The sequence below is a fragment of the Conger conger genome, chromosome 10 (genome assembly GCF_963514075.1).
Source record: "Conger conger chromosome 10, fConCon1.1, whole genome shotgun sequence".
Taxonomy (NCBI): Eukaryota; Metazoa; Chordata; class Actinopteri; order Anguilliformes; family Congridae; genus Conger; species Conger conger.
In genome coordinates, this window is record NC_083769.1 from 34,711,453 (window position 1) to 34,730,933 (window position 19,481).

General features: G+C 38.8%; 1 protein-coding gene across 1 annotated transcript in view; it reads right to left on the reverse strand.

Moving 5' to 3' along the window:
* cacna2d3a (calcium channel, voltage-dependent, alpha 2/delta subunit 3a) overlaps positions 1 to 19,481 on the reverse strand; it is a 173,901-nt gene that overhangs the window by 97,939 nt on the left and 56,481 nt on the right. Inside the window, exons 5-8 of the mRNA XM_061257192.1 lie at positions 11,482 to 11,644; positions 4,316 to 4,447; positions 3,628 to 3,688; positions 3,395 to 3,545 (exon numbers count right to left, since the gene is read on the reverse strand). Of these exons, the coding sequence (XP_061113176.1) occupies positions 3,395 to 3,545; positions 3,628 to 3,688; positions 4,316 to 4,447; positions 11,482 to 11,644 (507 nt within the window). The remainder of the gene's footprint in view (positions 1 to 3,394; positions 3,546 to 3,627; positions 3,689 to 4,315; positions 4,448 to 11,481; positions 11,645 to 19,481) is intronic.

A 19,481-nucleotide genomic window follows, 5' to 3' on the forward strand; every position in this document is an offset into this window, starting at 1 on the left:
GATGCCATTCTTCTCATTTTTCACCCAAACTTCTGACCTGCACAACACTGTGTGAATTAATCCCCCAGCCTGCCAGTATCAGGACCTTGAGCATGTACCCTTTATTCTTTCAAACTGGACAGGTAACGCTGAGAAAACGTCGCAAGAATTACACCCAGGGGAATGTAAACCCATGGGGGAGGATGACCCCCACCAATACTACGTGGGATCTCTGCACACAACTAGACAAAAGCAGAGGGATCTCTGTAAGGATGCCACTCTGATACTGAGTCTGAGGTGACCTTCAAAGTTCAGCAGAGGATGTTCCTCCTCTTCATCATAGCTACCACCGTCTTTGTCTCGGTTGCCCAACTAGCTTTATTAAGCTGGCCCCTCATTGGTGTCAGGGCAATACCACCCACTACCAATGCACACAGGGGTCATTACTGCACCTGCAGCAGCACAGAACACAAAAGCCATAATGATGTGGCACCCTTACTGTACATGAATTCATTCTGACTCGTATCCGTCTATGATCATGGTTCCATGTCACAAAACGCTGAAACACAGCTGAAGTTTCACTTACAGAGTAAATTAGTGCGCTCTTAAATGTTTTTCATATTGGAGAAACACTGTCCATTAGATTGTCCCCGGGAATTGAAAGTCGTATTATTGAATTTCCGCCTGATGATGTTCAATCTAAATGTACCCAAGATTTCTGGAATACTCTGACAGTTAGTTAAGCCTCCTTTGGCTTTGTGACATTCTATAGTTCAATATGATGTCAATGGTGGTGGGTCAGTAGGCATCATAAAATCTGCAAGACAAGGACAATACTGCATAGCAAATTAGAAATAGATTTCTAATGAAATATATATATATTTTACCATATTATGTTTATTATGTGAATATCCACTGCATTGTGAGGTAAACATAAATCATTTTTTATAACAGAACTCGTTTGTCCACAGTATTGCAAAACTAAAAAATGTCATCATCCACCAAGAGCTGATGACAGAATGCATGGCTTCAGAAACAGGCATCAATTTCTCATTTACTTTGAAGTATAATTTCTAGTCATGCATTAAATTAACAACATTATCTGAAAAAGGCAGGCTGCCGCTTCTCTTTAACGGAAGAATCTGAAATCTCCTCTTGCACAGTGCTGGAAGCCATGCATTAAATGAAGAGAATTATTATCTTGGTTAAAGTTGTTAAATTAATTTAATGCATCAACCATATTCACGGTTTTCCAGTTTTGATTACAGCAGCGCACGTTTTGCGCATTACGTTGTTTAAGATACATGTTCACCAAGGTTTGTGAAAGGTGACAGCTTTCCAGTCACAATTTTATGTTTATGTATGATACCTGCATCTTAATCAGCGCTAAGTGGCACCATTAAAAGAAGAGCAAAAAAGCTTGTTTGTTTCCTTACTCATCTGTCATTCACTGCAATGGCACATTGAGAAATGTCTATTGCTAACGTGCCACATTGTACTTTTAATTGTCTTTGGTAATTTGGAATTGTCCGATTAAATGTCAAATATTTCCTTTTCAATTAAATACAGGCAGCCTATCTCCCAACTGCTGCCAGTGATCCTTCAAGATTAGTCTAGAATCATTAGTCATTTAAATTAGATTTTTTGATTCCTTGATTTCCCCCCCCCCCCCCTTATCTGCTGGCTCACTGTGCTCTAGCTCAGTTCATTGTAGTTAGTTTAACTCAGTGAGGGTGTATTTGTGTGGGGTAGAGATATCTCCTGATCATATAGCGAGCTGAGAGTGTATGTGTGGGGTAGAGGAGTCCCCTGATCTCAGCTGAGAGTGTATGTGTGGGGTAGAGGAGTCCCCTGATCTCAGCTGAGAGTGTATGTGTGGGGTAGAGGAGTCTCCTAATTTCAGCTGGGAGTGTATGTGTGTGGGGTAGAGATATCTCCTGATCATATAGCGAGCTGAGAGTGTATGTGTGTGGGGTAGAGGAGTCCCCTGATCTCAGCTGAGAGTGAATGTGTGTGGGGTAGAGGAGTCTCTTGATCTCAGCTGAGAGTGTATGTGTGTGGGGTAGAGGAGTACCCTGATCTCAGCTGAGAGTATGTGTGTGGGGTAGAGGAGTCTCTTGATCTCAGCTGAGAGTGTATGTGTGTGGGGTAGAGGAGTACCCTGATCTCAGCTGAGAGTGTATGTGTGTGGGGTAGAGGAGTACCCTGATCTCAGCTGAGAGTGTATGTGTGGGGTAGAGGAGTCCCCTGATCTCAGCTGAGAGTGAATGTGTGTGGGGTAGAGGAGTCTCTTGATCTCAGCTGAGAGTGTATGTGTGTGGGGTAGAGGAGTACCCTGATCTCAGCTGAGAGTATGTGTGGGGTAGAGGAGTCCCCTGATCTCAGCTGAGAGTGTATGTGTGGGGTAGAGGAGTCTCTTGATCTCAGTTGAGAGTGTATGTGTGGGGTAGAGGAGTCTCTTGATCTCAGCTGAGTGTATGTGTGTGGGGTAGAGGAGTCTCTTGATCTCAGCTGAGAGTGTATGTGTGTGGGGTAGAGGAGTCTCTTGATCTCAGCTGAGTATATGTGTGTGGGGTAGAGGAGTCTCTTGATCTCAGCTGAGAGTGTATGTGTGTGGGGTAGGGGAGTCCCCTGATCTCAGCTGAGAGTGTATGTGTGGGGGGTAGAGGAGTCTCTTGATCTCAGCTGAGTGTACGTGTGTGGGGTAGAGGAGTCTCTTGATCTCAGCTCAGAGTGTATGTGTGTGGGGTAGAGGAGTACCCTGGTCCTGTATCGTCCCTCATCATTGTTGCTGAAGCAGCAGAACGGAGCTGTCATGTTCTGTGTGGGTGGTACCACTCCAAATGGGTGGGGAATCATTCTAAAAGGGTCTGTCATTCTGATGCGATGGAGCCATTTTGAAATGGGCACAGTCTAATTCGAGGGCACAGTCACTCTTTTGGGGAGATAACAAGAGTGAGGGTTGGTACTTCAAACCTTGTTCAGGGAGCCTAAAATATATGCCGTTGATCAATTAGAAAATGGAATGGAAGGAGAAAAGGAAGTTAAATCATAAATTTTTCAATGAATTTGCACTTCCTGATTCATCATCAATTCAAGCGTATTTACAGCTCAGCATAATACAAATGAAACAACACTACAGTACAGTACTATACAGGCCAGTAGTTAAACAAAACATTTATTCCCTGAGCCTGACACCAAAGTTAATCATTAGAAAACTATTTTCATCCCAAGAATCCCAGCACTAGAAGACTATTTTCATCCAAAGAATCTCAGCACTAGAAGACTATTTTCATCCCAAGAATCACAGCAGTAGAAAACTATAAGTTTTTACAGCAAGCCAACCCCTGTTATAAAAATGCACTCATTTTCTTCCTCAGGACTGAAATACAACAAACAACAAAGTAACACTCACTGCAATTATGTTGAAGAAGTCATCGTCTCCGAGCGTATCGAGGATAGAGGAGACAGTCTGCCGTGCGATGGTCAGACGTAGGCCCTTCATGCTCCCACTGACATCCACCAGGATCACCACGTCCTTCGGAGACGTGGCCGCCTGGATGTACCTGAACAACACCACTTCAAACTTAATTGTGTTCTTTCTTTTATTTTTGGGTATGGAAGGAAATGTCATACAGCAAACCTCACCACTTTCGATTCCTGCAATCAAACGCAATGACTCCATGCTCATCTGGACGCCATTTAATACCTGGAGAAGAAGAAATGTAATATAATGTTTTTTTATCAAGTCGTTTTTTAAGTTTTATCAATGAATACAACTGTAACTGGAATGCAAATAAACATATTATGTTACGTACATTTCTATTAAAATGCTTGTATGTATTCGATCATTAATATCCAGAGAAAACTTTTCCATGATGACAAGACAAACAAACAAAAAGTGTCATTCATTTTGGGCTACATTATATCATTTAAAAATAACAGAGATATGATTATCTACACACCCAGTAAATCACCAATCAAAGTCGCAATCGATGTTGTCACAGACATGCTTGTGAAATACAGGGTGGTGGCATTTGTGCTACAAAGACAGCTCTATAACAGCAGCCTGCCTCTTTCTCTGCCCCCAGCTGCAGCGCAGAGAGTAAAAACCCTCCGCTGGTCCGTGTGAGTCTCCTCTACTCATCTCCCTGTCACTCAGTCTGAAAAAACGCTCCCCGCTTGTCTTTCGCGTAGCCTCAGGGAGACGGTTCCAGCCAGCTAATTACAATCGAGTTGTGCCCCATTGCTCCAGCGAGCTGAGATCAGCCCTGGCTGTGGCTCTCCTCTCTCCCGCGACCCTCCCGCACACGGCTGAACACACTGCAGGGCTCACCTGGGTACTGTCTGAAGAAGCCCTTAGCACTCCCAAAGTACTGCCATATGAGTGAAGGGTCCCGCTCAAAATTATCCACAAACACCTTATTCAGGGCCTCTGACCAGTACACCCCATTCACTATGGCAGAATCTGAGAGAGGGAGAGAAAACATGTAAAACAACCTCTCCTTTAGTCTAAAGGAGAACACGACATTCAATTCCATACACTTTACTCCAGGAATACCGTAACAAAAAACATTTTTTGTGAAATTATGAAACTATTCATAAGTAACTATGACAAGACTGAGTATGTGTGTATGCATATGTGTGTGTGTGTGTGTGTGTGTGTGTGTGCAAGAGCGAGAGAGAAAGAAAAAAAATCATTGTACAAATAACAATTAATAAATGTAATGTATGTTTTCTCACCTCATACATTTTTACACAAGATGACACCATGTGTGAAATAAATATTGATTTAGTCCAACTGGATTTAATAGGAAATGCACCGCAATCCACAAAATGGCATAAGACGCTCAAACTTAGCTTAATATTTGTGTGTTTAATTAATTAGAAATAGAACAAAAATCAAGCATCACTCAGTGAAATGAACTCACTGGAGCAGTAGGCTAATACTTTCCCCACATCTTTTAATCTTTTAATTTGGTAATTAGATCTTGCTATGAGATTGAGAGCATTTGTTACAGCAATTGTACTTAAGATTTGTGGGCACATCCCTGCTAAATGACATAATCTTTTGGCAGGGGTAAAAATCAGATTGTACTTCTTTTATCACAGTTTTAATGAAGAAGTAATTATATCATTTTACGATACATAAGCATCATATTTCTCAAGCTAATTTTGGGTATTAGCAGACAGAATAGTGGGGGATAGCAACAGATAATTTTGCAGAATGAGTGATTTGCTTACAGAAAGGTTAGTTTGCAAAAAATGTATGATGCATAAAATGTGACTTCATTTCACTTACATGTGTGCATAACTAGGAGTTACTAATAATTATAGAATTATTGAACAGTGATCTGCCACTGAACAACAAAATTAATCTTCTTGGAGAAAATAGCTTTCCATGTTAAACTTTCTGCAACTGAAACAGTGAAGACATGCATATATTTCATTCAAATTGAAATGCAAGAAACAAATAGGCATTTATTTTTGTCCATATCAATTTGCCAGGAAGGCAGATAAGAAACAAACATACACATACAGTAAGGTATACATAGTATCTGGATTTCTATACAATCTTACTCTGTCCTGTCTGATGAATGCAGATAATAATCAAAAGTTCTAGAAGGCCAGGGAAATAAAAGAAACAGGCCTGGGTGTGTGGAGTCTCCTGGCACGGATATTGAAATGTGATGAAGCACATCCATTTTAGATTAGGTTGCCTTTTTCAATTTCCCAGTTAAAGGAACTATGAATATCATTCGGTCAAAATACGCTATCAACCCCTCCAAGAGGGCTGTCTAGCCAGGATTATCTATTTTCAGCAACATTAGCTACAGAGACCCCTCTCATGAGCCCAGGCTGCACCGCTGTCTGACACCCGAATATTTGAAGGAGAGGGGAATCTCCCTGTAAGTCATTCATCGCATAATCGGCTTATTTCCTTAATATTCCATTCCACAATGAATATTTGTTTATTTGAGGAATTATTGTGGAAAAGATGGCTGAAGGCAAAGCCAAAAAAAAGCCACATGAAGTGCACAAAAGCAGGCACAGGTTCAGTTAGGTTAGGTTACCCCTTTTTACTACCAGTCTGTGCAATTTAGTACCTAAAACAAAAAAGGAAGGAATTGGCATTGAAAAAAAACACAGTACCATCATGCATCTTTTGAATCAAAATAGCATTATGATTGAAAGATTAGATAAATTTGCTAAATTTGCTAAACAATACACATTTGACATCATACAGAAAACTTCTGTAAGTAAATAAATAAATAAATATGAATGTTTCAACAAAAAAACTGGCTAGCATATGATTGGAGAAGAGCTCCCCTCGTTCTGGCTGGATGTGTGTGCATCTGAGCCACACACGGGTGGTTCTGGCTCCTGTCTGAACACATCCTGCACCCACCCTGCCCGCTGTCACAGCCCATCAGCACTGATGCAGGCTGGGAAGAGTGACAACCCGGGGGCTTCAGGGGAGCACCTTCAAGACTCTACTCAGCACTTTCTCACCGACGCACCCCTGTTCCCACCCAAACCGCCAAAACACATCTCCTCATCTGTCCGTCAGCGCCAACTAATAAAGTATGCAGTGGATATACTGAAATAGCGCTTACTTACAGTAAGTGCTGTAACTACAAGCATGTGCAACTGTAACATTGGGGCACACCTGAGCAAATACCTAAACAGCAAAGATGTTATGATTTGAGTTAGGGTCTGCGAAAGTAAGCATTTATATGCAAATTAATGTGTCCTTGCTTAACAATTTATTCTTACATAGGCACTGCCAAATAATAACTGCAGTATTAATGTGCAATTACATCGGTATATCAGAAACTCAACAGCATCTAAAGAAGAATCCCAGCGCAATCTCTATTGTCCCTTCTCACAATGCTTTAATTCCAGTTGCTATTCATATAGATATTTTTAACTGCTATTGACAGTTATATTGGCAACCAGTTTGATGCATTGTCTTTAGCCTCAAACAGCACACATACTGTACATAGAGAGATAATAGGCAGGGGTAAAAACAAACAGAAAAGCCCAATTTGAGACTGATTAAAAAAAGCATTTACGTCAGATTTTATGAGCCTCTGTTGATCACTCATATCCGGGAGCACTGAACAGTACTGACTGAGGACATTTCCATGGGACACCTCTCTGTTTGCTTACAGCACAACAATTACCACCAAGCCCCCTCATCCCTAGCAGATGTAGTGTAATAGGCGGAAATGCACAAAGGCATAACCAATCCATATAATCAGATAAACTGATTATGGGAGAAGACCGTTAAGGACAGTTAAATATTGCTGGCAGGCCAATCTTCCTGTGAGACACAATAAATACTGTACTTTGTCAAATTTGCATTTTGCTTCACCAACGTGAATGGAACGTATTATATTCAGATAGATAATATGAGTCAGAATGGTTTTTTTTCCAGAATGGTTCTTTTTTTAATTTATTTTGGAATAAAATAAATCAGCCAGTCCATGTTACAATAGAAATGGCCCCAGTAAATGTCTTCGTAAAAACAATGCACATCTGGAACATCTGGAACAACAAGCAGCTCACTGATATGCTTCAAACATGTGGATTTCAGCCAAAGATTTATAGGGTGAATATTGGGGTTATTTCACAAAAGCATGCATTTGGGTGCTCACTGAAGCATATAAATGTTATTAGAATTGAAAATAACACTTTACATGAGCTATATGCCATACACCTCACATTATACTATCATATATAACACCAGGTTATTATATTTAATTTTAATACCAGTATATTAAAATGACACATTCACTGCGTCAAACATTCAAGAGTGTATTTGACAGAAATGTATAGGCTAAGTTAATATAATTTAGCCCATAATTAATAGAGGCTAGTTGATATATCCAGTGTATAATAATATATTTTGTTTACAAAAAGTAAAACAAAGTTCTTCTAATCCTTTATAAGAATTCACATCTGATTACATTAAATAAAAAAATAAGTCAAGTATGCTTTTAAAAAATCCATCTGTATCTCGGTTAATGGGCTCCTTAATTTAAACTGATTATATTAGGTTGATTAGAAGTGCATAAATTAAAATCTACAGCTATCTGAGTTTGAATTAACTGCACATTATCTGTCACTGAAAGTGCTTATGACAGGATCCCCCACTGGCCCAGATAAGGGAATCAGAGAAGAGCAGTAATCCTGATAAAGCCAGAGCACAGAGACATGCAATACTGGAGCCAGTGGTGAGGAGACTTCACCTCACTGAGCACTTTAATAAGAACTCCTGCACACCTTCTTATTAATGCGAGTAACTAATCAGCCATCAGAATGGGGAAAATATATGATCTAAGTGACTATGACCATTGAATGACTGTTGGTGCCAGATGGTTTGAGTATCTCAGAAACTGCTGATCTGAGAATGGTGTGAAAAAAAAAACAACAACCAGTGAGCAGCAGTTCTGTGGTCAGAAATGCCTTGTTAATTAGAGAGGTCAGAAGAGAATGGCCAGACTGGTCGAAGGTGACAGTAACCCAAATAACCACACATTACAACAGTGGTATGCAGAAGAGCATCTCTGAACACACAACAAATCAAACATCAAAGTGGATAGGCTACAGCAGCTTAAACTTAATAAGTCAAAAAAATAAGTGGTATTAGGTAATAAATACTTAATAAAATGCTCAGCGTATAATATGTTCTAAAGAAGAGAATCATGTGTAAGATATAAAATGTATCCTTGATATCACATGCACAGCTGTGACTGTAAACAGTTTTTTAATCATTTTATTTTGTCTGCTTTATTTGCTGGCCGTTCAGTATGTTTATTGTTTGTTTAAATCAGTCTCTAAATTGCTTTGAATTCCCAATTTAACAACCATCTAACTAATCACTGGCTAAAACATGTTATTGAATGCCATGTTATTGAATTAGCAAGAAAGGGAACGCCCAGTCGCCTTAACCGAACATACCTATACTGTGAGACTGTTGCAATTACTGAGAGAAGATGTGGCTGCATATGGTTGGTGTTAAAAGGCTCACGCTAACACGTAATAGAGAAGCAGAGTTTGTTCAATTAGAGGTAGCAACATGGTGAAGCTGCACTAATGGCACATTTATGAGTCAATAACTACACTGTGTGAGGTTTTGTGCAGGAGGCAGCTGAAATGCTGCATGTATGTACAGGTATACACGTGCAGCTGAATGTATGAACTGTGTCACCAAGATATATGTATTATTATTTATTTAGGAATTATTATTATTATTATTATTATTATTATTATTATTATTATTATTATTAAGCTGGCTTCCACAAACATGCTGGAATCAGGTGTCAGAATGTGGAGCTCATTTGTTCTCCTGTGCACACTCCCTTTGTGTCCAGGCAACCAACTCGCGGTAAAAAGCCACAAAACGTTCATTAGAGTCAAAATAAATGGGAATACTAACACCTGGCAGAGAGCTGACAGGAAGAGGAACATTGCCACAGAACAGACAGCCTGAACCCAATTACCCCCCAAATCTCATTTGTAATGTCTTCTGGCATTCTGTGTGTGTTTACTGCAGTTCCATTTATTGGATCTGCGTGACTCAGGACTGGCCGGCAGACCATGGCGGCAGTGAGGTCACTGTCCGACATCATCAGCGGGGCCGGGGAAGATCGATCTCCCACTCAGCGCCGGGATTTGTCTCCGCTGACAGGCCACTCGTATCAGCCGTACACAATCTCGCATTTGTCATATTGTTTGTCAAGTTTTTTTATGAGCTACAAACAGAGGTGATTTTGGCAGCGCAAGAGCATCCTTTCTGAGGAAAAATAACTCTGATAGGTGATTTGTCTAAGCTTTGTCTATTGGATGAAAAGCCTTTCACTTTGCTTAGATGAGGTTTAAATTCAAGTCAGGAGTGTGTTTAGGGTCATGTCGAGAGGCCATAGCTTCAAACACAACTTTCTTGGCTGGTATTTCAGCTCCACATGTTAAAAACAGTATGTGCTGTGCATGTTATTCTTCACAGTGATATCTTTCTACATATTAGAATTGTTCCTTTAAATGTATTACTAAGTCCATAGCAGACGTGTATAATCTTATGGGCACCTGATTCAAATAATAAAATAATCATGGTCTTCAATCAAGACCTTGATAAGTAGAAGCAGACATTTTAGTGCTATTCTAAAACAGAAAACTTGAACCTATATTACCCCTTCTCGTATAAGATTGGACACCCCTGATCTACAGTCTCAAGGTTTAATTTACATAAACAACTAAATGTTCATTCCCAAGGGACTCAATCAGTAGAGGCACTGAAAAATAATTGCTGACACTTGAGCACAAATTTTATTTATACTTAAATAATTATGTTCATTTGAATATAAACTGACCTCAAACTGCTCTCATTAAAACTGTACTGTACATATAAAGAGGGAAGAATAGCCAGTGATGTTTATTTTCAGGGGCAGATACATAAACACTCATGCCCAACTCTTGCCAGTTTTAACCCAACTGATCAAACCATCTTTTAATGAATTTCTCCAAAACGCTCCATAAATTCACCATTCACTCTGGTAAATTATTTCTCTTCATTCATTTCCTCAAATTCTCCCACTTTCATCAGTTTAGTATCGTCAAGTTTGCTGAATTAAAGCAAAAATGACACTGGCTCATCTCATAGCAATGGTCATAGATTTAAGTCACAATGTTTGACAACTTGCAGGATGGGCCAAATTATTCTTTACTTGCATTATAAGCAGAAGAGTGGGCGTGGAGGGGGTGAGTATTTAGAATATAATGGTGATATTCAAACCATTTAAAATTACTTTATGCCCTAAAGAGTCAACAGAGAATGAAGAAATTCCACGCAACACCAGTTTTTAAGTTATTATTAAACACCCTGTGAAATCACTTTCATTTCAAAATATTAATTAAGAAATAAACCACATAAACTTGTATAAGCACTTTTTCCAAATTAGCAAACTGGAAAATAATTAATTTCAATGTAATGTATGTTATTTCTAGAAAAGCCTGACATTTCCGTTCCATGTGGATATTTACATCAAGGTTCATCCTGATTGGCAGACCGCTAAACTAGTGCAATGCGGGTTAAAGTGTACACCCATGTTATGGATCCAATCAACGTGCCAATACCAATACCAAATCCTCTGCTTGTGAGCACTATACTTGAAATTGAACTTGTTGTATTCAGGAAAAAATTTCAAACCTCAGCTGAATAGAATAGGTTTAGTACCATATTATTTGTTTTCACTGTCTGAAGGTATACCTATTAAAAATTATGATTGCATGTGGTCTATGAAAACAGTCATGCCCACCACATTATGTAGAAGTAATTTGTCAGTGAAGAAATTTCAGAAAACGTAAATGCATCTTGTGATTTGATTTTCAGATGACTTTTCCAGTAAATGCATGACAGCACTAGAGAAAGCTGAAACAGCACAGCACAGCAGGCCAAGAGCTGAAAATGCCCACCAAGCCAGCATGGTCAGAACCTACCTTTGTTGTACATGTTCGTTGGGACTTGGACAACACTGAGACTGAGGTTGACAGACAAATTGTTGAAATGGTCATTTGGCTCCAAAATGAACTCCTTTCCCAGCTCCACATTATTGCCTTCTTCATCAACTTCATTTATTAACACGGCATTGAAGTATTCATACTGAAACACAAGAATAGAAGATATCATCAGCATTGTGCATGGGAAAGTCCATAATCATTTACTTACTGATAACTTTATGTGTCGTGTGACACATGCAAGTAATAGGAGTAAATGAAAGCAACAGAATGAAAACAGGAATGAACACTAATGAGTTACCAGGAGTTTACTGCAGACATAGATAGGAAATATGCTCATAATTATACCCACACATACACACACTAGCACACACAATGCAAAAAATTGAGGGAAGGGAAGTGTGGATATTTATATGTTCATATAGTTGTATACAAAGGTTTGGGCAGCCCTGGTCAAAGTGTATGTAAAAATGAATCTCAAATTTATGTAGGCAGATATGCTTTATTTTGCATTTCTTTTCCACGGTTCCTTGCGGACCTCTTTGACTGTAACTCTGTAACTTCTGGGTGTCCTTGCATGCACTGCATGTTTGAGATCTCCCTACAGATCTTCAGCAATATTCAAGTCTGGGGATCATGACATGATTCCAAAACCATTATCTTTCTTTCCAGTAAGTACTAGATCATTTATTTTGAGGTATGTGTGGGATTTCAGTCTTACTGCACTCGGGGCATACATCTGCAGTGGGCACAGGGTCAGATTCATTGCTTGCTAATGACCTTTGCTGGAGTGTGGTGCTTTCTGCACAAACCCAGCCACCACAGGACACAGTCTCAGCCCCCTGCTGACACACAGGATATCACAGCACAACATGCTGTCTCAGCCTGGCTTTCCACAGCCACTAAACCCCATTTTCCAATACCACTACAACTGGGACAGCCAGCAAGATCATTATTTTACTTTTTGCTCCTTGCATACATATATTGAGGGGGGGGTATGTATAATGCATCAGTCTGGTTAAATATAGCTGTCCCAGAAGATACTTGAAGTAGAGGAGGACTTCAGAGTGATAACAGCAAGGAAAATAATGGCTATGACTCTCATGTTCGCACTATAAGAAGTCCAAAATAAAAGCTGAAAATAGCAATCACTAAGAACGACAATATACTATTTCAGCAGGCCAGCTGTTATTTGAATTCATGATTCACAGTCCAATGAGCTATTGTTCACATACAGTGCAGTACAGTGAGCTTTTTCATTTAAATGTGTGTGTGTGCATGCACCCAGATACAACCCCCGCTACCAGTTCAGGAGAGCACAGACAAGCACCCAGGACCATTCTACCTCCCAGCAGGGCTGCCAATTAGGCATGGTCTAGATTCAACAGCAGATCAGGGGTACAATCAGCTCTAATAAGGAGGTCACCAGCCTGGTCAACATTTGTCTGGGTTCTATTGCCTCATAAACTGTAGATTTACATAAAGTTTACAGTTTATGGAGCAATAGGCAGGCAAATGTTCGGTATTTTCAATGATAAACTACTGTTTTACAGTCGTACAGTACTAGTCTACTCCAGAAAAATACAGCCAGTGATTTAATATGAAATTTATGGGAACCTTTTTTTTACCATGAAGGCTGCCAAAAAGCACAGTTTCTGCATGAGAAGTTTTTCTCTTTAGGAATCAGGTAACCTTCATTAATTCCGATCCACCTGCTTCCTTTATCATTTCTGCAAAGCAGGCAACGCACCAATAAAGCCATCAATTACGCAGACGTCAAGCCACATATCAGTTCAATTAATCAGTGCTGATTAGCCAGGTTATTGGGCCTTTATCAGGGAAAGTGCTGACATGGAAGGCAAGTTGCCTCAATGATCCTGAAGCTCCCTGCTCACAAAAATGAAATATGTCTGGAACTTCACTAAGAGATATGATATTTTTATTTATTTATGAAAGCTTGACTTCAGCTATGCCTAATGATAATTAAAGTAATAGTCCAATAATAACTTACCACTTTTAAAGGCATAAACTATTTGTCAAGCTTTGTTCAGTTGAGCAAGCTAGAAATCAAGCAACTATGTATAATTTAAAGGAAGGCATTCTGGACTTGTGAGAGTAATACCATACAATTACGGACCTGATTTCTTAAAAATGATTATCTTTGCATCCAGCTACAGTTCACTAAACAAATATAGATTTAAAAACCCTCAATCATTGTATTTTTCACACAATATACATCATTTTATACCATCTGGTATAAAACCTTGTAGCTAACAAGGATGATTATTTTAATGCATCCATATAACCGAAACATTGGTGGACCTGCTACCACAGTCTCTGAACTGACAGCTCATTCTGCGGACAAGTGCTTTTGTACTTGTGCACTGTCCGAGCTCTAGTGCTCTGAGTCCGCACATCGTAAAGTGTTCAGAGCTAAGTGCTCCATTTACAATAAAGTGATAGTCTTTCACCTCTCAGGATCTAAGTAGCTGGAAAGACACTTAAACAATACCCCCAACTCATTTCCAGCACCACATGGATATTCATGTTAAATCACCTTTCCATGATAATCTATTGACTGGTAATCTGCTAAAAACCCAAATGCCCTTTAAGGAAATCTGAATTCATAATTTCTGATAATGTCATACTATATATAAAAATGAAATACATTAACAAGAAAACTGTTTTTATAAACAGGAAAATCCTCCTAACATCTGAACAATTCTGGAAAGAAGACCGTTTCACAGAACAAAGTTTAATTTGTTTACCTTGTGAGAGGAAATTGCTTAGCTTGCTGTCTTCAAAATAACACACGCCTTTAGGTTATAAAGCATTGAAAGATTTTTAATTCACAGATGGTCTCTGCCTCTGATCATTGTATGCATTCACTCTTCTCATGGAGCCCAGTTTCCCTAATAACCAATAAATAAAATAAAACACTCAAGACAGAGAAGCAATCTCTAATTAAAATCTTGTCAAATTTCAGATAAAAACAGCAGTACATAAAAAGTCAGGAAGACAAGTTACATGAGCTCAGGGCAGAGGGAACAAGTCACTGCTGGGTAACAGGGTTAGCAATCAATTCAACAGCTCTGGGGGATGTTGAGCTGACTGATGCCATACTACTACAACTTGTGTAATAGCATAGCCCTGGATTTGGGACATTTTCATGTTCTATTTATGGAGACATTTGCCACTGTTCTCCTGGCCTGTCCAGAAAGAGTTTATCGCTGCTCATTTTCAGCAGAGGGTTGGCTTCTCCATTTGAGCCAGTTACTGCACTGAAATGTTGGTGAAGTTGATTCATTATAAGTTATGTCAGCTCAGATGCTGGGACAGTGTTTATCTGTTATTTCAGCACTCAAGTGATCCTCTGACCTTGGAACTCTGGTTCCAGCGCTCTCAGTCGGAAGTAGGAAAATAACAATAAATTGCTGACAGTCCTCTCTAGTCTATCTCTAGTTAACACATTTCAGCGCAACTTTTCGAAAGGTCTACTTTGATCACAACCGGTTTGATATGCAGAATTAGAATAGTCTCTGTCCTCTTTCTTGCATTAGAGTCAGAGAAATAATGATGAAGTGGAAATATACTACTAAAATATGGGCTGTGATGAGAAAGCGCAATTTCAGTGCTTGTTGCTGATGAATACTGGAGCTTTTGAAAGAGTGTGCGGAGGTGTTGAACGTTGAAAGGTCTGTCTGTCAATTTTCTCCTTACTGGAAAGGCCAGAGCCAGGAGTGACCTTTATCAAACAGGCTCCAGCTGTGTCTGAATGTAACTGAGTTTGTCTGTATGCTCTGTACTCCTGATGTAACAGAGAGCATCTCAGTTATGGTCTGATCATTAAATTCTGAACAGTAATATACCATATAACTATATAAATAATTAACCATATACTGTAACTGATACAAAATAATCTTTATCACCCTAATTATCATAACAGGTAATGTATTATTATAATTATAATAATAATAATTATTATTATTCTTATTATTATTATTATTATTATTATTATTATTAGTGTATTTGGTTAACTGCTTGCAAAAGCAGTTAGAGTATCCCGTAAGAGTCATGGTTTGTACTAAAGCACTGTCAGCACATGCAGTGTTATCTTTAATTAAGTTCCAGAATTGGCACACTGATTTATCTCCACAAATGAATGGACATCCTCTTACTGCTGGATTTATCTTCAGTTATCTCTCTCTAACAGGTCTCTCTCTAAATCTGAACGCAAGCATCCGTTTACTGTACGCAGAACTGTGAGTGTGCATGTGTGTGTGTGTGTGTGTACGCATGTGTGAGTGAGTGTGCTTGTGTGTGTGCATGTGTGTGTATGAGTGTGTTTGGTTTGTGAATGAAGTGTAAAAAGAAAATGAAAATCAGGTGGAAGAAAGGTCATGCGAAACTCACATCTTTTGCCTTTTAAAATACATTCCGTGAAATCTGATTCAACAGTGACAGCTGTGCTCAAGATATGCAATTCCACTGTGAAACACTGGCACATTGGTGCGTATGTCACAAACAGCCACTACACGGTATAACACTTGGGTAAGAATGGAGAACACTGGGGAGAAAGGCCCCAGGCTGTAGTGTGCATGAGTGACGGGCAGCTCATGAGAAGGCATAACGGAGCGTACAGACTGAAACACAGAGCCATTACCCATGAAGGAGGCGCAAAATCCAACTTCTGACACTTAATATTATGCCTGAGCAGTTATCTGACATTGAAGAGGGAAACTCAAAACTCAGCAAACTTGTTTCTTCTGCGAAAGGCAAGCCTCGTTACTGCTTAAGATATTAAACCAGTGAGTGAGACACTTCCATTCTTTTTCATGCACCTCATATTACGGCACTCCATCTTTATGGGCTGTTTTACGAGTCCTCGACATGCAGTTTTCTCTTTTGTCTGACTGAACAGAAGAGGAACCACTTCTCCACAACTATTATATCCACGCTCTGTGATTTTTCTGCGCAAAAGTGTTATATATTGAAATGCGATTTAAAAGCAAAACTGTATCCGTATTAACAAAGACAAGACAAGACAAAGCCAAAAACAGAAAGCAAAAGAATAGTAGAGAAAAGGTCAAAAATCCAAGTAATCAAAGGGCAAAAGTATAGAAGGGCTAAGGCAAAAAATCGAAGTCACAAAACAAAGCAAATAATCAAAACCAAGAAAGCAGATGGGCAAACAAAAACAGAGGGCAAGGCAAACTCGAAAATCAAAATCAAAGGGGTGTCTTCAAGAATCTCAAGAACAGACGTACAAGGCACTATAAATGATCAACGTTCTGACAAGGAATAAAGCGGAGACTGAGGTTTAAATACATGAGGGAAGATGACAATCTAGGTGGGGCTCGGGAGAAGGTGGGCTAAACAAATAGATAACAGGTGGGAAACATAATAGGGTAATAATACAATAATAGGGACTTCCCTGTATAAATAAAGGTCAAATAAAAAAATAAAATAAAAAATAACAGGGGGGAGACAAAAACGCGGACTGGATGCACGATAACACACATGTAAAACATACGGCTCTGGATTAGGTAGTAGACATTTGCTTACATTGAAGATGTAGTGATAGTCAGAGACAGGTGCGAACACTTCGCTGAAACTAAGCAAGTGATCATGGATAGCATAGGGAGGCGGAGTTATAGAACAGTGCGGAAAACGAAGAGATTATTAGTTAGGTGATAAATCTAAACAACCCAATTAAAGTGACTGTTATTTAGTTAGACAGACAGTAAGTGTATTAATCGGATTAGTACTGTACAACATCTAGATTAGTAGTAGTTAGAAGGAATAGTGCTTTACAACATTTAACTATGGAGAGAAGCAGGAAGTAAGAAATGCGAGACTGGAAGGAATGTTGAAATCCTGGAAACTTCCAAAACCACCCGAATAGTGAAGCACGCAGACAGGGGAGTGACTGGGGCTGGTAAACATTCAGACACAGACATAACAGGGGATCACGAATGAGAAACTGCAATGGGAAACAACAACCAGATATGCATGATAATGAATAAATAACAAGAATATACAATAAGAAACACTAATACAGACAGGACAGACACAGAAACATTATATTGATATTGTCATTGCCATGTAGCCAGTTTAATACAGTAAATTCAGAATAACTACACACCTCTCTTTGCTCTTATAACGGTAGATCTGATGTGTGTTTAAACTACGAATTTGTGAATACAATGTGTTGTAACCAATGCAATGATTTGGGGTTACTTGAACTGAATCTAAAAGAAAGTGAATTAAAATATGTTCCTGATAATAATAATAATGTATCACATACTGGGTACAGATAACCCATTGCTTCATCCTGGATTGTTTCTTTTCTAATTTAGAAAAAAAGCAGACTGAACCAATCATTCTTAATTGTGTCATTAAGAGGTCTAAAACAGGTAAATGTGCAGACCAAACAAAAAGACTTAAAGTGCATCTCTTTCATCCTAGAAAATTCTATTACTCCAACTTTTAATGTATTGGTTCAATCAGTTACCCAATTTTCTACTTGAAAGTGCATCAGTGAAAGTATAAAACAATATAATCGTGACATGGGTATTATGGAGGGGTTGATATTAATTCCATTGTGATCACAGTCTAACAAAAAACTCAACAAAATTGGTTTCTTTCGTTCATCATACATCAGAGTAAGGTAATAACTCAAAGGATATGGCCTGTAAAACCACAGAAATAGTGAGACAATTATTATAACAAAAAAGAAAATTGCAGGGTAACTGCCACAAATAAATGTATGCTATGAAGGCAGATCTTGTCATTTGAATAACAGAAAATTTAATTGCACCAGAAAACAAGAAGGAAGTAATGACAGCTTGATTATTTTAATACAATGGAAATGAAGCAATATCCCTGCCCTGCACACTCATTAATAATAGGGCAGAGAAAATGCAAATAACAGCAGCATAATAGTGAGATTCTCAATGCTGATGGCATATTCTTTCATTTCTCTACAGATTGCATTGCCAGTGCAGTACTGCTGAAGGACAGAGCACACAGGCTGAAAGGTGTACCTCAGCCTAAGAACATGCCAAAACAGCCAAGCATTTGCACACCCAGTCACTGGTTTTGGGACAACCACCTTAAAGGAGGAGGCTTTAGTACTGTGACTGTCCACTAGCTGGGCAATTTGTCACAAAAATATGCTAAGCATAGGAACGAATTGCCACACAGTACATGCATCTTGTGAACAGTTTGTTTACGTTGCTGCAGTTTAGACCCCCCACTCATTCCTGCTCTCAAAGCAAAGTGACCAATGGCCTTTGATCCTACAGCTCAGGCAGCCACACAATGAGATTCATCAGTCCTGAGACACCACCAATAATTCTGCATAATTTTATTGTGTGGAGAATAAAGTTTTGAGGTATTACTGTATTTTGAGGCAATGATTAGTCTGAAATGTTAGGATTTATTTAAGATAATGATTTCCCTGAGAGCTATCGTACCTCTCTGTAGTGAATCAGTCCTTCAGTTTACAAGCTGTTTTTTGTGAGAGATTTGTACAAAAAATATACACAATATCAGGAGTAAAACAAATATACAACATTCCAGCTTTTTATGTTGATTTCATTGTTTAAATACAAAGAAAAGCAGGAGCACTACAGGAGTACATGTTTACATTATACAGTACATGTTATATTCACACATCATAAAAACAATGTTATATGTAATAGTCAAATCTAATTTATATTACAATTTCATAAACCGTATGATGGATTTTGCAGTATAGTTCCAAAGCTGAGAAGATTTGAGTCAATGGTTCTTAATGCTCTGTTTTGAGTGATATAAAATTATACTAAACAGAATGCCATGGGGTGTCAATGTGAATGTTGTTGATAATCAGAACATTATAAATAAAACTTCCACTTACACCACTGCATTTCTTCAGAATATGCTCATACTGCTTGGCTTTGTCATGAATTATTCCTGCTGGGTAGACATACTGTATG